We start from the raw sequence: 23,020 nt of genomic DNA on the forward strand, positions 1-23,020 counted from the left end.
TACGTCTTTGGGCTCAGTTTCTTTATCTGTAAAATGGGGAAAGTAGTAGCACCTCCCTTGTAGGGTTTCTCAGTGGGGTTGTATAATCTGTACTTGTCAGAATGCTTAGACTAGGGCCTGGCACATCCTGGATACCCAGGAAATATTCTCATCCAGGGTAAAATTTGGCCCCCACCGTAGATGCCAGGCTTGGATTCCTTTTGCAATCCAAGAGCTCCGTGAAATGCATGAGGGGCTGCAGGGAACCCCGGCCACCCAGCCACTGTATAGCCTCAGCTACAGCTCCTTTCTTACTCTACTGAGACTGTCCCCCTCACCTGTCTTGCCTGTAGCCTGTGATTGCCTTGAGAGCAGGGACAGTGTCTTGTTCATCTTGAAATGCCTAGAACTTTACCCAGAGCCTGACATCGAAGAGGCTGTTAATACTTGTTTGATGCAGAGGGGGATAAAGGCAAGCAGGGAAGGACTCCAAGAAAGCTTTCATGGGTGTGTGTGTGTATGTGTGTGTGTGTGTGTGTGTGTGTGTGTGTGTGTGTGTGTGTGCGTGCATATCAGATGGTCTGTGACTTGATGGGAGGAGAAGCCAGTCATCATTAGAAAGAGACTATTCAAATTAGTGCCTTTGTGGTTACTCCTGGCTTTACACTGGTGGCCTAACCTAGACATGATCTACCTTGACAGAGATCTCTTTTCTTGAAACCAAAAACGAGGCCAAAGGTGTGCAACCTGTACAGCATGCTGGGGCTCCTGTTGGCCTCCTCAGAGGTGGAGCCCAAGCTAGGGCGGCCAGTACCTCAGATCCATCAAGGGAGGGATTCAGGGAAAGGAAGCAGGAGGGTGCAGGGGAAGAAACTGAGTGAGGCCTTGCTGTCAGCTGAAGGCCAGTGTCAGCCTGAGCCCAGAGGGCGGGCTCTCAGGCACGAACTGCACCATCGAGGCTGAAGGGTGCGACCTCATCGGCTCTGGTCTGGTGTGTGTGTGTGTGCAAGCATATGTGCATGGTATATAGATGCATGCATGCGTGAGTGTGTGCGCACATGCATGTACACAAACATGTATAACTGCGTGGGCATGTATATACATGTGCATGCATGCGCACACGCACGTATGCATGCCTATCTGTATATATGTGCTTGTGCAAGCATGTGTGCATGCGCATTTGAGTATATATGCATGAGAGAACATATATGGGGGGGCACATAGCCCTTGGACAGGGTAGCTCCCAGTTAGGGAAGGGCAGTCCTCTAGAGAAGGGGTAGCTGTGACGGGTACTGTCACCTGGAACAGGAGGCCTGGGGGAGGCTCCCACAGCATCCACTGCAGGAAAATTCCATTACGTTCTAACTGGCATCCCTCTCACTTTAGACAACATCCTGTACAACAGTAAAAGAGAAATGTGGGCAGCCCTGAGAGTTTTTGTAGAGGAATTTCCCTCTACTGCCACCCCTAGTCCAGACTCTGAATACCTACAGAGGGCTGGGAATTCCAGGGATTTATATTTTTACGAAGAAAGGAAGGTTGCGGAAACAATGTATTTGGCTCAAATATTTACTGAGCTGACTGTGCGCTCTCTTCTGCGGACCTCGGGGACATGAAGATACTGAAGGGACTGGAAAAGTAGTACTGGTAAGATAAGAGCACAGCTGTCTGTGTCTGGGAGACTGATGAAGGACAACTGGAAGGCACGTGGGCATGACAGCCAGGGGCTGAGGGCAGGCGTAGGGGAGCGCTTTGCACAGGACCGGTGACTAGAGCTGGCGTGGGCGCTGAGCAGGGCCAGGTCCAGCCACCGCTGGTCCACGCGGGCACTGCCTGTGGGTCTGCCTCCCCGAGGCACGGCGCCTTCTGTGCCAGGGGGTACGAACTCAAACACAGGACTGCTCTGTGAGTGAAGCCCGCGGGGACATGGGACCCACCAGAGGCTCAACCACTGCCTAGGACTCCAAACCCATCTGACCCCAGTCTTTTTACCTTTTGAGAGGAGCCATGTGTCTGGACTTTTATGTGAAACCTCCAGACTTTTAAATGTTAGCAATTAATTCAGAAACGGCTTAAATATCGCTTGGGGCAGACGCGGCCTCTTATTGGCCGGCTTGCAGTCTCTGCTTTAAGCCTCTACCTCCTTGGCAGCTGACCTCAGTGGCCCCCATCCTCTCTCAGCCCAGTCTCTGGGCCTCCTATTGCATGAGAGGAGGGCACATCTGAGAACCCCAAGAGAGACGGAGTACAGTGAGAACAGGCTGTGTGGGTGCAGGTGCCTGGCCCCACAAATGATTTGAAGCCTGCTTGGGAGCCTATCGAAATAGCCCACAAAATATCCTGACCTCCAAGGCTCATTGCTTCCTTTGCTCTCGTAGCTTTCCCAGGAGATCCAGTGCTCTTTGGCCAGTCATATCCAGTCCCTGGTAAAGTCTGAGAAGAACCGACAGGTCATGTGTGAGGCGGGCATGCTTCGGACCCTCATGGCCTGCTGCCGCAGGGCCCTGACCACCAGCACCAGCCCCTTGCACTCAGGCCTCATCAGGATTTTTGAAAAACTTGCCTCACAAGCCATTGAACCAGACGTGTTAAGGTAACCATGTGCCACGCAGTAAACACTGCTGAGCCGCTGGCAGCCGGGCTCAGGCCCAGTGGGCAGCAGGAATGCACAGGACAGGGTCCCCATGCCCCCTCTCACACCACCCCCATGAAGGGTGTGGCCCTTCCCAGCACTGGACACTGCGAGTCCAGCAGGAACCCTGGGTCCATGCAGGCAATGGGGAGGCCCACAAAGCAGACAGCCCCTCCCGTGGAGCCACGGTCCTCGGGGAGAGGGGACAACAGTCAGAGGGCCCTGCAGACACACAGAATAGCATCGTGGGGGATGCTCAGTGGACAATGCCAGAGCCACGGAACTGAGAGGGTAGGGGCTGTGAGGGCTTCACTGCTCAAGGGGCGAGGCTGTAGGAGCTGCGCTGCTGTGACGAACAGTGACCAAGACTCCCGACAAGGAAAGGGACAGAACCGGTGCTCTCTTATATCCTATGGGAGCCTTCCTTCTGGCACCCCCTCTGTGAAGCCCCCTGTTTCCTGGAAAAATGCACAGAGCAGACACAAAACAAAGTAGGACAGATTCCTTTTTCTCTCTTCCATATCTGGTCTGAGGCTGCTAGCTGGTCACTGGTGAAATCAAAGGCACCTGAAGGCCCCAGCTCTGTGGTCTGGGCGCCAGGCCAGTCACCCCCTGTTTCTGCATGGTTTGAGGAAAGGCTTTCCAGACAGAGAGAGGAAAGTGTGGAGGAGGCCATCAGGGAGCCCTGAGATTTGGGAAAGTGCTCAGATGAAGTGGAGACCACTTCTGTTCATAAAAGGTCTTCATTTGTTTCTCTTCTCTGTCTGATACTTAGACAGTTTCTAGGTCTTGGAGTTCCTCCACCTCCGTCGGCTGCAGTGAAAGTCCTCCATTCATCTTGTGTCCACGGAGAGGACTCTGGAGGCTCAGGTGAGGACAGAGGAAAGAACAGGGACAGGTTAATGGGAATTGGAAAAGAATATGCCTTCCTTAGACCGGAGCCTTCACAGCAGGTGGGAAGCAGATGGATTTAAAAAATGGTATTGCCTGCTGCTCAGTGGAGCTAATGAGGAAAAGCGGGACTGGTGGTCCCTAGAGAAAGGCTGATCTGGAAGGAAAAGGATGCCCCAACTCTCATATGAGACCGGTGGTCGTGAGCATGTACTTGACCCCTTTGGGCCCAGATCACGGAAACAGAGATAGGGGATAGGGCTTCCTTCACGATACAGTGCATGCTAGAATAATCAGCGCTGCATCTGGACAGAAGTACCAGTGATGGCTTTTTGCAACAGCTCAGAGCTCAGGGGACATTTGGGAGGTAACAAGGCCAAAGCATTGGATGGACCCCCTCGTGTCAGTCCTGGTACCTGGGAGGCTGCGGGCTCCAGGGGCCAGCTTACCAAATAGAGAGCTCTGGGCAGGTTGAGTGTGATATCAATGTAAGGACATTCAGGCAAGGGGACCCAATTGAAGAACATGGATGGAGAGTCAGCGGGTGTTGGCAGCCAGGGAAGGGGAGCAGAGCTTTCAAAGAGATATGCTGCCGTGAGCGGGGAGTTCAGGCAGCCAGGACGTGTCCATGAGCGACGGCCAGCAGAGCAAGCCAATGACGGCAAGGAAGATGGAAGACGGTGTGCTGGAAAGCTGGGGGGTTGTGGGGAATGACGGAAAAGAAGTTTCGGGGAGGAGCGCCATGTGGCTGCAGTTCAGTATTACTAAGTCAGTAGAGAGCCGCTTCACAGGGGTTAGGAACTGCAGGGACGTGCAGGGCCCGCCTTCAGGGCTGTGGCAGAAGCATGGAGGCTGGTGGCAGAGGAGCAGATGCTTGAACAGGGACACGTGTCTTCTCTTGCATGTTGCCTTAGGGTCCCCGGCCGCAGCAGCAGGGACTGCTGAGTGTCCTGCAGGAGCCGCCCCGGATGCCAGCCCTTGCTCAGCAGTCACACAGGCCCTCAGACCCTCGAGGACGTCCCAGGGCTCAAGCACTGCCCTTCAGACCTCACTCAGCCTCATCTCCATGACCTCCCCGCGCAACCCGCAGCCTCAGAAGGCGGCCCTGGCTCCATCATTTGTGGAATTTGACATGTCCGTGGAAGGTTATGGGTACAACACGTTTGCTTATATTTGGAATGCACTTTACTAATTTCCCAGGGCCTCTGATAAATTATAATTTTCCTCAGAAAACTGTATTTCTTATCAGGTCTTACCACTCAGGACCAGAAAATGTCTGGGTCACGGGCACCCTGTAACTCAGGGGCTTCTCAGGGCCCGCAGCCTCCACCGTGTAGAGCTGTGGCCCTCTCCTTCCCCTGGAATGCCCCCCGCTTCAGGATCCAGTGTGAATTCTATCTCTTAGGGCCCTTGAAACCGCATCGGCTGCTTTCTTTCCTCATGGTGTAGGAGGGAGTGAGGCCCCTGCAGAGGGACAGAGGGGAGATGTCATGGCCGGAAGTTGGCTTGGGGTTCAGTGATCTGAGATGCTTTTCTGTTTCTAGCTGTCTGTTTATTCCGACCGTGTCTACAGTTATGGGAACCAGCACAGAGTATCTGGTCTCCGGAGGGATTGGGACAGGTAGGTGTTTCTCAGGGAGTTTAGCTTGCCAAGCTGTCCTCACCCCACCTCTAGAATAAGTGCTTAGGGAGCCTTGATTTGATTCTACTTGGCATTTCAAGAAAGTGTGGGTCTTCCTTGTTTCTGTGTATCTGGAGGGGAGTCATCCTTCCGGTTTGTCATGCCTGATTTAGGGCAGGAGGATCCTGTTTGTTATGTGTCCCAAGGGCCCATCCTCCGACTCTGCAAATAGTGGGGACTCAGAGATCACTGATGGGCTCAGTTGGTGATTCTATGGCTGAGTCTGGGTTGGGTTCATTTTGTCAGTGACTGACAGAAGTCAAAACCAACCCCTTACCCCACCTTAGGGCTCTTTCTAGAGAAGAATATAAGTTCTATGTGGATGGCCATCTGGTCGACCTGGGCTCTGGCAGGTTTGTGCAGAGTTCTACTCAGCTAAAAACTGACCAGGTAAGACAGGGCAAGCACCCAGTGCTCTCTGAGCCAAGCACCCTCAGTTAGGAGAACATGGGTTTCTCCGGGATAATGGGTGCTGAGGGGCCTTTGCATTCGCAGCTCTCCAGCATGGGGCACACGGAGGACAGTGGTCCTGCTCTGCACTGCAGCCCTGTTACAGGGCAGGACGACCTGGGTTTCCCTACAGTGGAGACTTCCTCATACAAGGTTCAGCTGAGCAAGGCTGGCGTCCCCTGCCTCCCATAGCACACTGCCCAGCTTTGGACCAACCCCCCAGTGGACCAATGATGACCGATCTCAGAGTTATGCACCCTCGCCCTTGGCAAAGTGGCAGGAATAATACGTGGGACAGAATTGGGGAGAGGCTTTGGGGATCTACACTCAAGTCCTGGTGGGAACATGTGAGTCTGAAAAACAGGACGAGCTTCTGCGATGTGGTGTCGACATAAAGTGGGCATGAGTCAGATGAGACATAGAACTGGACACAGTAGGGCCGTACCTGGGCTGACTCAGAGCCACAGTGAGTCTAGACAAGATTCCAAGGCAGAGAAAGTCTAAGGGCATGCTTGTTCTGACTCCAGGTGCTGCCAGATCGTTCCCTCCACTTGGGGGCCTGACCTTCTCCTGCTGGTTCCTGATCAGCAGGCACAGCACAGTCATGGAGGGCCACCCTCTGCGCTTCCTAACCCTGGTGCGTCACCTGGCCAGGACTGAGCAACCCTTCATCTGCTTCTCTGTCAGCCTGTGCCCGGATGACCTCTCCTTAGTAGTGTCTACAGAAGAGAAAGAGTTTCAGCCCCTGGGTAAGGTGTTGGGAGCTGTTTTCACCTACACTTGGGGGAGATTGGGGCTAAGTCAGCACCTCTTGGCACAAGAGCCCAGAAGTCAAACCCTCCTTTGGTGGCTGGTAGCTGGTCCAGGCTCTGCCATTTAGAGCTCAGCCTGGCTCTCTAAGCTCATCCCTCTGTGACAGCCAGAAATGGCCTGTTCTTCTTGTGTGTCCCAAGAATGTCACAGTGTCACAGGGAGATACCCAGAAGCCCCCCACCCCGGGAATGGCTTGGTGTCATGGACACAGCACAACTGCTTATTCCCCCCTCCTTCTTAGGACTCTAGGGCAAATGTGCCTGGCTACAGAGGCAGTCTAGTGTGGGGTAGCCCCAAAATCTGACTCCTGGATTTGAATCCTGCTTGCATGTTACCTGCTTGCAAGTTACCTGGGCAAGTTACCTAACCTCTCTGTGCCTCAGGCTGGTAAATGGGAACCATGATAGCACCTACCTCACAGGGTTGTTGTGAGGAAAAAGAAAAAAGAGGTGCCATTTGTAACAGTTCTGAAACTCGTGTCTGGCCCAAGGCAAGACCTCAAGCAATTGTAAGTGCTGTTGTCATTCTTTTATGAAGGTGTCTGGGCCATGCTCCTCGGCTTAAGGCCCTGCCGTCCTGGGTTGCAGCAGCATGCTGCGGCATGCGGGTGTGGTGTTTGTGTTCTCTTGCAGATGTCATGGAACCTGAGGATGATCCTGAGCCTTCCGCTGGCCGCCAGCTTCGGGTCCGGTGTGGCCAGCTGCTGGCGTGTGGTCAGTGGCACCACCTGGCTGTGGTTGTCACCAAGGAGATGAAAAGGAATTGTACCGTTTCCACCTACCTGGATGGACAGATCATTGGCTCGGCCAAGGTGAGCTAACTGCCCCAAGCACCACTGGCCCCACCTGCTTTCCTGGCCACACCACTCTGAAGCGGCTTCAGGTCAGTTCTGCCTTTTCCATTGCTGGGGGCGGGGGTCAGTCTCTAATGAAACTCACCTTCGGTGTCCAGTACACTTGGCTGAGCTCAAGCATGAGAAACCCCCCCCTCAAAATAATAAAACAGCAATCCTTCAGAAAAGGAATGAAAACCACAGAACCAGAACAGAAGGTGAAATGTGGAAATCAGAATAGTTCATAAAAGAATATAAATTCCCAGCGTGAACAAGGCTTTTCACAGTTTAAGTTGTGGGTTCTCCAAGAAAGTCTGCATGGGGGTCTAAGGTTCAACTTTTCTAAGAAGCTTTCTGGGGAATCTAATATAACTGTCCACATAGTACACTTGGGGTCAGTCACCAGAGCCTGCAGAGACGCCAGTACCTCTTGCCAGATTTCCAGCAACAATGATGAGGAAAAGATGGCTCCCTGTATAGAGAAGGCAATGGAATGTGAACACATAGCTGGAGGTGTCACATCACTGCCTTTTAGAGTCACCTGAAGTCCTGCTGCATAAAGGAGAGGAAGCCGGGAGATGAGAGACATGGTGGGTGTGCCTCAGCCTCCACTGTCAGAGCTCCCTGAAGAAGCCAGAGAGAGAAGGGTCCAGAAGACAACAGAGGACAAAAGCAGCCAGAATTTTACCCAGGTTCCGGAGACAGCATCTCAACTTAGGCTGTATTGTAGAATCACCTGGAAAGTATTTTTAAAGTTCTGTTGTGCAGGCTGCTCCTAAGATCAATCATATCAGGATCTCTGTGTGCAGGGTAATTTGGTAATGTTTCCAGAGCTTCTCAGATTATTTTAACATTTAGCCACAATGGAGAATCTTAGATTAATAGGCATCTTATTTAGATAGTTTGACATTTGGGGCTTGATAATTCTTTGTTGTAGGGACCCATTCTCTGTATAGTATGGTGCATAGCAGCATCTGTGGCCTCCCTAGATGCCATCGCCTCTCTCTCCCCAGTTGTGACCATCAGAACTCTCTCCAGACATTTACAAATGCCCCAAGTCAGGCTATGTTGACAGTCATTAAGGTAGAACAACCTAAATCCCATACAGCACCTAAAGATGAATTCAATGCTATCATCAGGTACAATTGTCTTCTCAAAAAAAGACAGTGGTAACCAGAAAGATTCAACAGGAACATAACAAAAATAGGTCTTTCAAAACAAGAAGTTAACTCTTTTCTCCAATCATTGACAATACTGGCCCTTCCTTCCTTCCTTCCTTCCTTCCTTCCTTCCTTCCTTCCTTCCTTCCTTCCTTCCTCTCTCCCTCCTTCCCTCCTTCCCTTCCTTCCTTCCCTCCTTCCCTTCCTTCCTTCCTCTCTCCCTCCTTCCCTTCCCTTCCTTCCTTCCTTCTTTCTTCCTTTTTCCTTCCTTCCTTCTTTCTTCCTTTTTCCTTCCTTTCTTCCTTCCTCCCTCCCTCCCTCCCTCCCTCCCTCCCTCCCTCCCTTCCTTCCTTCCTTCCTTCCTTCCTTCCTTCCTTCCTTCCTTCCTTCCTTCCTTCCCTCTTTCCCTCATTAAATCTTTTTGAGCACCTATTCTGTGTTAGGAACTGCTTTAGTTGCTAGGAATTGTCAGCAACCACAATCAATACCTTCGGGAAAGTGCATATAGTACAAAACAGAAGTTAGATTTATTAAGCTTGATGTAGCAAGACACTCTACTCCATCGGGTAACAAGGACTTGGAAGGAACATAAATGGGATTTGGGCTTATTTAAGGTGATTTGGGGGAGAGTTCAAAGAAGTAGAGATTGGTCTGTTCTCAATTAGATGCCATCAGAAAGAAAGGGAATTTGATGTTCGTTCATGTTCAGAACTTGTATCCAAGAGGTAAAATAATGGAGCAGGTTAGAGTTGTTCTTGGAGAGAGAGCAGTAGTCACTCATGTCAGCCAGAATGGGAAGGGTGGTTACTTTTGTGGTTGCACAGTGTCTTTGTTATTATCTGTTCAGGCACGATTACAGAGGAGGCTTCCCCCAACATCTTTTGCAAAACATGTTGGTATTCTGCCTTGTGTTACAGAATAGGTTGCTATTCTGTGAAATAGTTCACGTATTTTGAGGCTAAGAGACAAGTCCTATTCATGTTTGGACTTTGCTCACACCTAGCACAGGGGTAGGCACGGGTAAGCATGGAATAAATACTTGATGAATCGCATTGAATTTAAGGCCACAGGAAGATCACGGACAGGACAATAGTGTCGTTGAATGAATTGGTACATGGATGAACATCTGGCCAGACGGGACCACCTAAACCAGAGCCAGTCAACAGGGAGGTTGGCAGTAGTGTGACGTCATGGGGATACACCAAAATACAAGGGGAATGACCAAGGTTTGAGTCAGACAGCATTGACTTTCCAAATGATCTCAACAAGTTGGTTCAGGATCAGCAAATGAAATTCAACTGGGGTAAACAAGAAGACCTGTGTTTAGATGCAGACGTCTGCTGGGCAAGAATAAGAGGGGAGAAGGGGAGAGCTTAGGTTAGGGATGACCCTGCTTAAGGACGGTTCTCTAATGTTAGAGCTTTCATTTTAATTTCCAAGCTAAGCTAAGCTAAATGTAGAAACGTGGAGAGTATTTCAATAGCCTGAATTGAGCAAAATGATGTGAGAACAATTTAAGACATCTTATGTTTGTAAATCAATACGAATGGCATTGTGAGTAAATGCACTAGGAATTTGGGGGGAAAGGCAAGCTGGATTGCAGGGGTGGGGCAGAGCTTCTATCTGAGAGGAGGGGAGAGGGGACAGAGATCACAGTGAACTTCACTCTGGACAGGGCTGGTGACTGAAAACCTGGTGTGTTTTTGTTTGAAAATCTCATTTAATTGGCGGGGAGTAAAAGACTATTTCTGAAAATATGTGACCTCTCTTTTGAAAAATATATATTTATATACACAAGCATGGATATGGTAACTTTATAGTCATTATAAAAATAATATAGACACATTTTGAAATAACTTAAAAATACAGCAAAGATGACAAATTTCCTGCATTCCTTCTATCTTACCATAGTTTGTAATTTCTTGCAGTTTTCTCTCTTTAAAAAAGTAGTTGCAACTTTATTGTATAGCCAACTTTGTATATTACTTAGTTAATCTTAACTATTAGTTAAGAAGTCTATACTTACATAAGCTTTGAAATTTTCATTTTAGGGGTGTCTGGGTGGCTAGGTCAGATAAGTGGCCAACTTTGGCTCAGGTCATGGTCTCATGGCTTGTGAATTTGAATCCCACGTTGTGCTGACAGCTCAGAGCCTGGATCCTGCTTCAGATACTTGTCTCCCTCTCTCTCTGCTCCTCCTCAACTCATGCTCTGTCTCTGTCTCTCTCTCTTTCTCAAAAATAAACATTAAAAAACAATGGACATTTAAAAATGAGAAATTATCATTTTAAAATTTGTGTTACTCTGTTATTTTTCTTTTCTTTTATTGAAATTCTTATTGATATAATTAGAGACTAAAATGTTGTAAGAAACAATAGCAAGAAATCCTGTGTACCTTTTACCTAGTTTTCCCCTAATGGTGGCATTTACAAAACTATAGAACATTTTCATAACCAAAATATTGACATTGATACAATCTGCTAATTTATTCAGATTTTCCAGTTTTATTTATACTTGTGTGTATGTGTATGTGTTCCAGACAATTTTATCAGGTTTTATGTAGGTTTTTGCGTCCACAACTCATGCCAAGATTCAGAATGATTACGTTACCACAATGCTTCCTTGTGTTTCCCTTTTATAAAATCACAATACCACTCCCACTCACCCACACCTCCCTCCTGTATCCCTGTCCCTGGTCTTGGAAAACAGTAATCTGAAATGTCATTACAAGGATACTTTATATATGAAACTGTACAGTGTATGATCTTTTAAGATTGGATTTTTCAATCCACATAATTCTCTGGAAGTTCATCCAAATTGTTGCTATGCACCAACAGTTAATTCCTTTTCATTGCTGAGTAGTTTTCCATGATATGGATATAGAACCATTCACTGACTGAAGAACATCTGGGCCTCTTCCAGTTTGGGGGATATTACAAGTCATGCTGCTATGAACATCTATTCCTTTTTTTTGTTTGTTTTTACCTTTTTGTTTTGTTTTGTTTTGCTGTAAACATTTATATATAGGTGTTTGTGTGAACTAAGTCCATGTTTCTCTGGAATAAATGCCTAAGAGTTCAGTTGCTGGGTCACAGGGAATTGTGTGTTTGCTTTTTATAAGAAACAGCCAAGTGTGTTTCCCAGAGTGACTGTACCATTTTACACCTCCGCCCAACAGTGAATGAGCAACAATCCAGTTTCTCCGTATTTGCGGCAGTCACTGGTTTTCATATTAGCCACTCTGATATGTGTGTGGTGATATTGTATTTTTAATTTGCACTCCTTTAATGGCTAATGAGATTAAAATTCTTCTCAAGCACTTATTTGCCATCTGTGTGACCTCTTAAGTGATGTCTGTACACATCCTGTATCCATTTTCTAATTGGATTGTTTGGTTTTTCCTTTGGAGTTTTAGGGGTTTTCTGTATATTCTAGATATTAGTCCTCTGATGTGTGATTTTCAAAGAATTTCTCCTAGTCTGTAATTTATCTTCCATCTTCTTTCCTAGAAGATGTTCTTTTTGCAGAACTAAAGTTTTTATTTTGATGAAGCATTCATCAAATTTTCCTCTTATGACTCATGCTTTTTGGTGTCAAACCTAAGAACTCTTTGCCTAGCCCTAGAAGATTTTCTTCTGTGTTTTTCTAAACGTTTTTTAGATTTACATTTAAGTTTGTGATCTATTATCAGTTAGCTTTTGTAGGAGGTATGGAGTTTAGGTTGAAGTTCATCTCTTTTCCTATGGATGTCCAGTTGTTCCAGCAACATTGGTCGAAAGGGCTATCCTTCTTGCTTTTGAATTGCTTTTGAAACTTCATCAAAAATCAGTGGGGCAAATTTGTATGGGATTATTTCCACATTCTATATTCTGTGCTACTGATCTATATGGCTCTGCCAATAGAGCCTATCGATAACTCTGCCAACACCACACTATCTTAATTCTTACAGCCATGAAATAAGCTAGGCTATGTAATAATATTGGGTAGAGCAGTGCCTCAGACTTCATTTTTCTCTTTCAAAAAAGATGATAAAAAACATTCTTCTGTTTTGGAAAAAAAAAGAATTAAGCTATTTGTTTAAGCTATTCTAGGGCTTGTGTCTTCAAATATAAATTTTAGAATTAACTTGCCTGTGTCTACAAAAAAATCTTCTGAAATTTTGATAGGAATTGCGTTAAATCTATAGATCATTTTGAGGAGAAATGATATTTTTGCTATGTTGAGTTTGTGTTCTAGAAACATGTTGTATTTATACATTTCTATAGGTCTCCTTTGATTTCTTTCATCATCTTTTTTGAATATTTAGCATACAGAATTCATACATGTTTTATTAAATATTTTATTTTCTTTTGAGCAGTTGTAAATGGTAGTGTTTTTAATTTTAGTTTCTGGATGTTCGTTGTTGGCCTGTAGAATGTGATTGATTTTTGTGTGTTGATCATCTATCCTGTGACCTTGCTGAACTCGCTTATATTAGTTCTAGGCATTTTTTTTTTGTAGAATTCCTTGGAATTTTCCACATGGACATGTCATCTGCAGATAGAGATAATTTTACTTCTTCCTTTCCGATTGGATATGCCTGGAATTATTTTAGTACATAAAACTTAATGGATGTGCCAATGCTGGACATTTAGGATCTTAGTGGAATGACTGGAACAGAAAAGATAAACATATTAGTGGCTCTTAATATTTCTTATTAAATTTGTCTCCAAAGGCACAGTGTCAGTTTTTCACTCCCACCAGCATTTTGTGAGTGGTTTTCCTGCATTGCTTCTCAGCTTTGAGAGTGAGCTTTTTAATGATTATAGATAAAATAAGCTTTTACTTTGAAAGAATAAGGTCTATTATTTTATCTCCGTAGGTGTTTATTCGATTAATTCTGAGGTCAAATATCTCCCTTTCTCCCTTTCCATTTTGACAGATGTTGTATATTCAGGCCTTGCCAGGGCCTTTCCTTTCAATGGATCCATCTTCATTTGTGGATGTTTATGGCTACATCTCTACCCCTCGAATCTGGAAACAAAAGTCATCGTTAATATGGCGTCTTGGCCCTACATACCTCTTTGAAGAAGCCATCTCAATGGACACTCTGGAAGCTATTAACAAACTTGGCCCAAGATACTGTGGCAACTTCCAAGCTGTGCATGCCCAAGGTATGGAGTGTTTTGATGTATCATGATCTTGCTGATATTTTTTAAATGGACATCCAGTTATTTATAGCATATTTATAAAGAATAAACTCAGTGTAGGTCAGTCATTAAGGAAGACCTCTGTAATTGAATCATTATAAATTTACAACCCAACAGAAAATGTCACAGAAAAGGAAATGACAATATCCTTTAGATTTCAACTCTGAAGCACATAATGGAGGAGACTAGGTAGGCAATACCGTCAGCAAAGAAAGAGAGAAGAGAATGAGATAAATAAGTTACATTCCTTTTAATGAAGAAGCTTTTTAACTAAAGCATACTGTTGTCTTCAATTATTAAACAGGCAGACAAACACATCCACATTTTCATTATTGATTGCTGGCTGTTCAAGCAGGGAGTACTGCTCTCTGTGCTCTGTCAAGTCAAGGGGGTCAGCTCCCATCTGGGAAGAATGATGAATGAATTTATGTACAGAAGCCTGGTGCATGGTGAAGGGCGATGGAGCACTGTTGAGTGTTTCCGTCTCCAGGCCCCAAGTCTTCTTCAAGCTTCCGTTTCCTCTGGCAAGTGGCACTGGCCAGAGCCATGCGATGAGGTGAAATCTGGAACCAAAATTTTGCCGACTGGTTATTCAGACCATGCAACTCTAGGAGCATGCGTGGTTCTCCATGACCCAGGGACCAAGGTGCTCATTCCGAGTGGAAGGTTCACCATGGCATGTAGCTCATTGAAAGAAAATCTTAGGGCTCTCAGCCCAGCCTACTTCTTTTCTTTTCTTTTTTAAAATATTTATTTATTTATTTTGAGAGAGAGCAAGTGGGAGAGAGGGAGAGAGACATTCCCAAGCAGGCTCCACAGAGCCTGATGCAGGACTCAGTCCCATGAACCATGAGATCATGACCTGAGCTGAAACCAGGAGCAGGATGCTTAACTGACTGAGCCACCTTGGCATCCCCATTTCTTTTTTGTAAGTCAGCTCTCTTATCACTTAACATTTTGGTTTTGGGGAGTGAAGTTACAGCATATCCTTGATAGATGTCTCAAACTCTAGTGATTTCACACCTTGAATGCCTCTATTTTATAGTAGGGTTAGTTTTATGAGATTTATCCACAGTTTTCTATAAGTGCCAGAGAAGCACAGGTAGGGGCAAACATGTGGCATAAACATACAACATACAAACATACAATGTAACAACATAAAATAGTCTCTCGATGACTTCACCATGTATTCATAGATATTTGTTTTACTGAGACGGAACTTCCTTCCGTAAAGTGAGAGTAGAGATGATCAAAGACGTGTTGTTTTAGGAGAGGACCTTGATACAGAAGCGACGCCCCTGCTGGCAGAGGAAAGGGTTTCCTTTGGCCTCCACATAGCCAGCTCGTCCATCACCAGTGTTACAGACATCAGAAACACTTACAATGAGGTGGACAGCCGCCTGATTGCCAAGGAGGTACGCCTTCTGTTTTTACCTGTTGCCCCCTTTTGGAATCATGAACTCCTAGTGTGCTTTAGCTTTCAGTGCTTAAGTGAACACTGATTCTCATTGGTGCATGTGTAGACAGACACAGGCACGCTTCCCATTTCATTTGTTAAAATATCACATATCTCTCCACCCATTAGCATCCCCCGAGATTGAACCTTTCATTTATAATTGCTCAGAGGAGAAGGTAGATTCTCTGTATTCTTCATCATAGAGCAGGAACATGTGGAATTTGAAAAACCTTTGTGACACTGAAAACTGTTGAGCTTTCCTTTTCTGGATGCAGCTGACCACACCCCCCAACCGCCAACACTGCAAAATGTTCTGTGCATTGCCATGTTTATTTTAAGCAGCAAACTTGCAAAAGAGTAAGCCAACATGCCATTAGATGCCATGAAGATGCCATTAGATGAACTATTTCCTAATTCTTGGATAGAGCGCTCTTCTGCTTAATGCTGAGGAATTTGAGTTGATGTATTAACATTCTCTCCATCCTCATGGACAGAAGGCCCTCTCTCTTTCCTGAAAGGGAGAGATCAGAGATTAGGTCTTGTTGAGCACACAGCTGTGCCTTCCCCACGGAGTACCCCAGATTCCCATCTGCCTGGCCCTCGGAGAATAGTGAGGCCAGGGCAGGCTGGACAATGTGGACTGGGAAGGAGGCAGCTTGGCTTTCGTGGCACTGTTCCACCTCCACATGGCCCTGGGCCCACCTTGCCCTCATGACCTCTTCACCCTGATGTGTGGGGCATCTTTGCCACAATGGCATAACCAAAGCTACTCCCACATGCTCAAGGCGCAGCCTGGGAGGCAGGACACAGAAACCTGAAGTTTGGCTTCAGTCTCTCTGACGTTGGTTCATTTATTATTTATCCACCCACCTTCACTTATGAGTGCCAACACTGGACTGGGCCTTGGGTGTGTCCCCTCCAGGACCTTCCATTTCAGGGAAGTTTCTTGGGACTAATTGTTGCCAATTTCTCTAGATGAACATTTCATCCCGTGACAATGCCATGCCTGTGTTCTTGCTAAGAAATTGTGCTGGCCACCTGTCGGGTTCTCTTCGAACTGTTGGAGCTGTGGCCATGGGCCAATTAGGTAGGTCAGGCCTTGCGCTTTTACTGCTATTTGGGAAGATGTGGCTGTCATTACTCATGCAACCTGGAAGTCTGAGTGGCTATCCAGTGAGGGTGAGAGTTGGTGAGTCAGTCCTGTCAGAGAGTTGGTCTTCCACATCACCTAGAAGCTGTTCACCTTGCTGCATCTGGAAAGGTGCTAGTGAACTCAGCTATTAATCATGCTGGCATCTATGCACAATGGAGCCTATCTAGTGGGACCTTTGACAGAAGTAGTGGTTGTGGTTGTTTGTCAAAGCAACAGCCAGTTACAATATGTTGCCAAGAGCAAAGGGGGGATTAGTGAAGGTCCAATCTCACAGACTCTAGAGAGCAGATGAGAGCCAGAAGTTGTCAGAGGACCCCGGACACTGAAGCTCAGAGGGCATATGGCTCATCCAGGACTCTGGACTGAGACAGAGGTGGTGATCTGCCATCCCCCGGGCTGTTTCAGCCTTCTGGTGACCCAGGAAGATCTCAGTGCAGGATCTCCCAGTGAGCTAAGATTTTCAAGCCTCACATCTTTCCTCCCAGCCTGTCCCAAGCACCTGGGCCCCTCTGCTGTCAGTGGCACTGGCTGCCTTGCAGGCTTCCAGGGGACTTGCCATTACCCCAAAGCTGCGATCTATTGATGGAATGCCTTTTGCCCCACACAGGTGTAAGGGTGTTTCACTCCATCCCAGCAGCCAGCAGTCTGGACTTCATCGGGGGGCCTGCCATCCTCCTGGGCCTCATTTCCTTAGCGACGGATGACCACACCATGTATGCGGCCGTGAAAGTCCTGCACTCAGTCTTGACCAGCAATGTCATGTGTGACCGCCTGATGCAGCACATCTCGGGGTACCAGGTATTTCCACCCTCCCCAGGAGCTGTCATCCCCAAGGAGCAGTGCAGAGCTTCACTGGCCCTAGTGGACGTTTCCTCCACGGCAACTTCTGGAGAAGGGAAGCCAAGAGGGAAGGGTCTTGAGACTAGTGTCGCCATAGCAGAAGGCCAAGTGATGGCCAGGCAGAGAGGGGCTCTGATCGGAATGGGGACGTTCATCTGTACACCTGTACCTTGCGCTGAATTCAGGAATCACTTGTGGTCCACCCACTTTGCACCTCACATGATGGCTAGGAGCCCAGGTGGAGGAACCAGGGTGCTGGGTTTGAATCCTATCTCTTCCCTAAACTTACTATTTACCCTTGGATGAGTTACTTACCCTCTTTGCCTCGATTTCCTCACTTGTACGATATGGACTATCATAGCTCCTGTATCATGAGGTTGTAAGTGAGGGACGAAGTGATTTAATTCAAGCAGAGCACTTAGAATTATGTCTGCACAGAATAAGGGTTCTGTATGTGCCAGCCATCTTTAAGAGAGTTAAAGTTCTTAATCTCTTTGTGCCTCAGTTCCCCTACGTTTCTGATGGGAATAAAAACCATACTTATTTTGTAAGGTTGTGATGATTAAGAGAATTAATATATGCTGAGGGTTCAGAAGAGTGCCTGCTCAGAGTGACTGTGATGGTTAGTGCTATTTATTATTCATAAAGTCACATGAGACATGTTCATTATCCTACAGGACCTTCCTGCATGGCTGGAAGGAAATCAAGAAGGGCAGGGCCAGTGTCAAAGTCTAGACAAGGTCACTGGGGTACAGAGGTCATGGTGGTTCTTCCTGGGTGCAACAAGGCTAAGAAAAAGCCTCCTTGTCTCTTTGGCCCCCAAGTCAGAGCCTGAGAAGAAGAAAGCTCTGTGGTGTCACCTCAGGCACAGCCCCTCTGGCCTAGACTGCTGTCACAGCTGGGTAGTGGCCCATTCCTTCTGCTTCTCCCTTGAATCTCATCGATACCAGTCACAGTTGTACATGGCAGACCTGGTGATTCCTCTTTCCTGTGTAAACCTTTCAGAGGCACCTGGTCAGGGATATAATATCCCAAACTCCTTATACTGGATTCTAAAGACCTTTTTTTAATTTTTTTTTTACCCCCTCATTTTATTTTATTTTTTTATTGTCAAGTTGGTTTCCATGTAACACCCAGTGCTCTTCCCCCCAAGTGCCTTCCTCCATGTCCATCACCGCATTCCCCTTTCCCCTTCCCCCTTCAGCCCTCAGTTTGTTTTCAGGATTCAAGAGTCTATCATGATCTAAAGACCTTTGAAAACCAACCACTAACCTTACCTTCCAGCCCCATTTCCTGCCCAGCCAGCATAGCTTTCTCCCAGAATGCTGCATGGTCCTGGATTGCTAACCACCTCATATTACTTTGTGTACTTGAGTCCCCGGCTTGGAGTACCATTTCCCTCTCTTCCTCGGGTACACACCTTCTTATCTTCCCAAGTAAAACTCAAATGGGAAAGAGGGTCTGTGGTCCAAACCCTGATCTGAACGTGAATGTGAATGGGCCATCTCTTGGCTGCCCTCGGCCCTGTGCGTGTGCCCAGTCTAACTGCTCTTACCCGGCACCTTAATAATGACTCTGCACATTCTCTGTAATTGTCTTCAGGCTTAGGTGTTTCTTATTCTTTGCTGTTATGAAAACCAAACAGATACTCAGTCCATATTTTAATAATAAGTGAATGGACATGTCTAGGTTTATATTAAAACTCAAGAATTGGGGCTTTTGGTATATTAAAAGTTTTTTTTATCATGTTGTTAAAAGCAGCAGTAGTGGGATGTGTTTTACTTTAGCACACAGAGATTTGCTGTGGCTTGGGATTTTAGTAATTATTGTGAGCATTTTTAAAAAGGTGTAAAGCAGTTCCTGCTCCTGTGGGTTTATCTAGAAGAATAAAAAAAGACAACTACCAAAAATAATTTTTGTATAAATCAAATGCAACAAGTGTCTGAGGTCCTCTCCCAGAACTACCATGCTCTCTGTGACTTGGGTGCTCTCCAGCCATTTTCCCAGAAACTCTGGGCTCATGGAGACCTGGAACCCTCACTCATGTTCACTATGGCCTCCTCACCACTAAGTACAGGGCCTGGTGCACTCTGAATCCTCAATGAGTGTTTGTTGTATGAACACAGTGCCTTAAGAGAGATAATGTGTTACAGAGCTACAAAGGTGGCAGACATCCCAGGTGGGACTGGGCTGCTTGAGTTTTTTAGGAAGAAAGAGATGGTAAAGAGAAGGAGTGGCCAATGGATGGAGTCTATTTACTCAGTTCATATTGACTGAACATCTCCTGTGAGCTAGGCACTATGCTATGCAGCAGGGATGTGAATGAACAAAATGGGTTTAGTCCCTCCCTCCATGGAACTTATTATCTGTCTCTATTAGCTTGGGCTGTTATAGCAAAAATACCATAGACTTGGTGGCTTCTAAACAACAGAAATTTATTTCTCACAGTTCTATAGTGTGGGAAGTCCAAGATCAAGGCACTGGCCAATTTGTTGTCTGATGAAAGCCATTTCCTCCTTCGTAGATGGCCATCTTGTCACTGTGTTCCCACATAGTGGAAGGGGTAAGGGAGCTCTCTGCTGTCTTTTTTTTTGTTTGTTTGTAATTTACAACCAAGTTAGTTAGCATATGGTGTAATAATTATTTCAGGAGTGGTGCTGTCTTTTTTTTTGGTAAGTTTTATTTATTTTTGAGAGAGAGAGCACTTGCATCCACAAGCTGGGGAAGGGAAGAGAGAGGGAACAGAGGATCCAAAGCAAGCTCTGGCCTGACAGCAGCAAGCTCGATGTGGGGCTTGAACTCACAAACTTTGAGATCATGACCTGAGCTGAAGTCCAATACTCAGCTGTCTGAGCCACCCAGACACCCCAGTCTGCAGTTTCTTTTATAATGGCACCAGTCTCATTCCCAAAGGCTCCATCCTCTTGACTAAATCACCTCTCACAGGCTCCACCTTCTAATTCCATCATAATGGAGATTGGGTTTCAACATACAGAAGTTTTCGTTATGGGGGGGGGGGGACACAAACATTCACACTGTAACACTGTCTAAGAAGGTGGACAAAAAAGCATATTTTTGTGAAACAAAAATTCTTAAAGACTTTGAGTAAAGAACCCATCAGATTCATAGATTTATTGTACCTGTACAAATGGAGACAGAAGAGGGAAATTTAAAACGCTTCTCAAGTCTTATAAAAGAAATACTGCAAATATTTTTGTCTTCAGGGCATATCAGAAAGAAGGGCTGGGCAGTGGTAGGGCAGGTGAGAAATGACAGGTTTGAGTAAAGAAACAAGACTACTGTTAGTATTATTTGCCTTCTCTGACTACTCTGTAAAGAAAACCTCCATCCTATCTCATCTCTTTCTAGACACCTTTTCTTGCTTTCTGTTTCTTCATAACCTGCATGCCCAGTTGGCATGATCTCTATACACTTGTCATGTTTTGTTCCCTAGGCCCTTAGGTAGATGTCCCATGAGAGCAGGATAGGGGCTGCTTGTTCATTGGTGCACCCTGAGAGCACATGGTACACAGTAGGTGCTCAATGAGGTTTTATAGAATGCATCAGTGAATTCAAATGAGGGTCTTCAATGAAATGGCTTGCTCAAGAGTAAATTTAATCATTTTTAGACTTTTACTCTATTCATTTGCTGGTTTGCTGATTGGACCTAAAAGCATGCAAGCATAACCCTCTGTATTATTTCTATCAAAACTTGTTTATTATCCTCTTCTTAAATGAGGTGGCATCCAGGCAAGTTTTATAAGATGGATTTTCATTGCATGGTGAAGAAGGACAGTATTCCAGATTAACGTTAAGAACACTTAAGGAATCCTGTTCAGGGTCCTCCATGTGGAGAGAGGAAGGACAATGATGGGCCAGTACACAATAACCCGGATGGAGAGACAGACAATGACCAGAGCTCTGCACTCCAAAGGGCATGGGTTTTATCACGGAAGGGATGAGCAATTATAAGAAGGCTTGGAAAGATTCATGTGTTAGAATGCTTTGAAACCACTAAGGAAGATGGGCCAGAGGGGTGAGATTGGAACAGGGGAATGAGAGAGAACCCAGCATGCTATGAGACTACATCCCTGGCCTGGAAAGGGTTGGAGTCTTTGTGGGAAGTATAGGAAGATAGCACTGGAAAGCAGTCAATGCTGTGTCCAGAGTGCTAAAGACAGGAAGGAAAGAAGATATTTGGGACATGCTAAATCTCAAATGTCTGCACGACATCAAAGGTCAAATGTCGAGTGGGACAGATGGCTCTGGACCTTAGAGGGGCAAACTGGACTGGAAGTATAAATGTGAGAGTCACCAATACCATCATGATGATATTTCATACAAAGGCATTTAAGAAATGGCCAAAGAGAAGGAGTAGGGAGAGAAGAGAAGAGAGCTGAGGAGGAAGCAATAAGGAGCTAGCCATGTACAGGCTGGAACTATGATCAAAACCCAACAAAGGAGATTGAGAAGCAGAGGGGAGAGAAACTGAAGAAAGCTTTGTTGAAGAATCTGAAAGAAGGCAGTGTTTCAAGAAGGCAGATTGGGATCAGACAAGCTCAATGTTGACAAATAACAAAGCAAATAAGGACAGAAATTTTCCTATTAGATTTTGCACCTGGAAGTCACTGGTGATCTTTCTAAGGTGGATGGACAGGTAGAGACAGTAGCCATCTGAAGAGGGTTGAAGATGGAGGGTGACGTAAGGACATGGGGCTAGAGTGTACCTATTAATGCTTTCTAGAAGTTTACCTATGAAGAGAAGTAGAGAAATGGAGTCCAAACTAGAAGGGTTAGGAGTTATAGGAGGGTTCTTTTTTTAAAATTTTAAATGTTTTTTTAATTTATTTTTGAGGAGAAAGAGAGAGACAGAGTATGAACGGGGGAGGGGCAGAGAGAGAGAGGGAGACACAGAATCCTCAAAGCAGTCTCTAGGCTCTGAGCCATCAGCACACAGCCTGACATGGGGCTCGAACTTGTGAACCATGAGATCATGACCTGAGCTGAAGTCGGAAGCTTAACTGACTGAGCCACCCAGGCACCCTAAGGAGGGTTCTTTTTAAGGTGAGAAATACTAGGGCATTTTTGTCGATGGGAGGAAATGACAAAAGAGAGAAAGAGAGATGGATGAAGCTAGGAGAGAAGAGCTATGCCATGGAGCTGTGTTCTCGAGGAGGTGAGGGGTGGGTTCCAGAAGCCGTGTGGATGGAGACCCTGCTTATGACAAGAAAGATGAACACAGCAATCTGTAGATCTGGTGTGGGCAGATGAGAGCATTCATGTCTGATGGGTTCTGTCTTCTCAACAGAGAAGGTTAGGAAGAGAGGAGAAGAGATGAAGTTCTCATCTTTAGGATGAAGAACACCAGCTTACTAGAAAACAGAATTGACCACAAGGCCAAATGAAGGCTACTTTGGCATTTGACACTATTACTACAAAGTGGAGCCAGTCAGCCTGCATGTGTGATTGTTCTCAAGCAAATTTCAACCATCCTAATTACGTCTTGATAGGGGATTGATGAATGGTTGGATTTCAGATACACCCAAGAAGCGGCTGGAACAATCTGGAAAGATATTGACTATTCACTGATCACAACTCTCTTCAGCAGCTGGGCTGCTATAACAGAATTCCACAGACTGGGTGGCTCATAAACAACAGAAAGTTATTTCTCAGCTTTCTGGAGGCTGGAAAGTCCAAGGTCAGAGTGCCAGCATGGTCCGGTTGGGTGAGGAACCCTCCTCTGGATTGCAGATAGCCAACTTCTCCTTGGTCCTCCCATGGGAGAGATCAGAGGGAGGAAGCAAGCTCTCTTGTGACTCTTAACAAAAGCACTAATCCCACCATGAGGCTCTGCCTTCTTGACCCCCTCTAATCTTAATTACCTCGCATACCACCCACCTCCAGGTCACTTTTCACTGAGGGATAGGGTTTCAACACATGAATT

At 46.1% G+C, this 23,020-nt stretch overlaps 1 protein-coding gene across 12 annotated transcripts in view; it reads left to right on the forward strand.

Moving 5' to 3' along the window:
- The window catches only part of WDFY4 (WDFY family member 4), a 274,355-nt gene that overhangs the window by 82,535 nt on the left and 168,800 nt on the right, over positions 1-23,020 (forward strand). For 10 of the 12 annotated variants that reach the window (XM_029932110.1, XM_029932108.1, XM_029932107.1 and 7 more), the window contains 10 exons: positions 2,358-2,572; positions 3,387-3,481; positions 4,417-4,654; positions 5,047-5,123; positions 6,161-6,382; positions 7,079-7,257; positions 13,360-13,591; positions 14,897-15,042; positions 16,059-16,170; positions 16,844-17,034. In XM_029932110.1, the coding sequence (XP_029787970.1) occupies positions 2,358-2,572; positions 3,387-3,481; positions 4,417-4,654; positions 5,047-5,123; positions 6,161-6,382; positions 7,079-7,257; positions 13,360-13,591; positions 14,897-15,042; positions 16,059-16,170; positions 16,844-17,034 (1,707 nt within the window). Of the gene's footprint in view, positions 1-2,357; positions 2,573-3,386; positions 3,482-4,416; positions 4,655-5,046; positions 5,124-5,470; positions 5,574-6,160; positions 6,383-7,078; positions 7,329-13,359; positions 13,592-14,896; positions 15,043-16,058; positions 16,171-16,843; positions 17,035-23,020 lie in introns of those variants that run through there. The other 2 variants (XR_003905611.1, XM_029932111.1) reach the window with 2 other exon arrangements.

Source organism: Suricata suricatta, chromosome 2 (genome assembly GCF_006229205.1).
Source record: "Suricata suricatta isolate VVHF042 chromosome 2, meerkat_22Aug2017_6uvM2_HiC, whole genome shotgun sequence".
Taxonomy (NCBI): Eukaryota; Metazoa; Chordata; class Mammalia; order Carnivora; family Herpestidae; genus Suricata; species Suricata suricatta.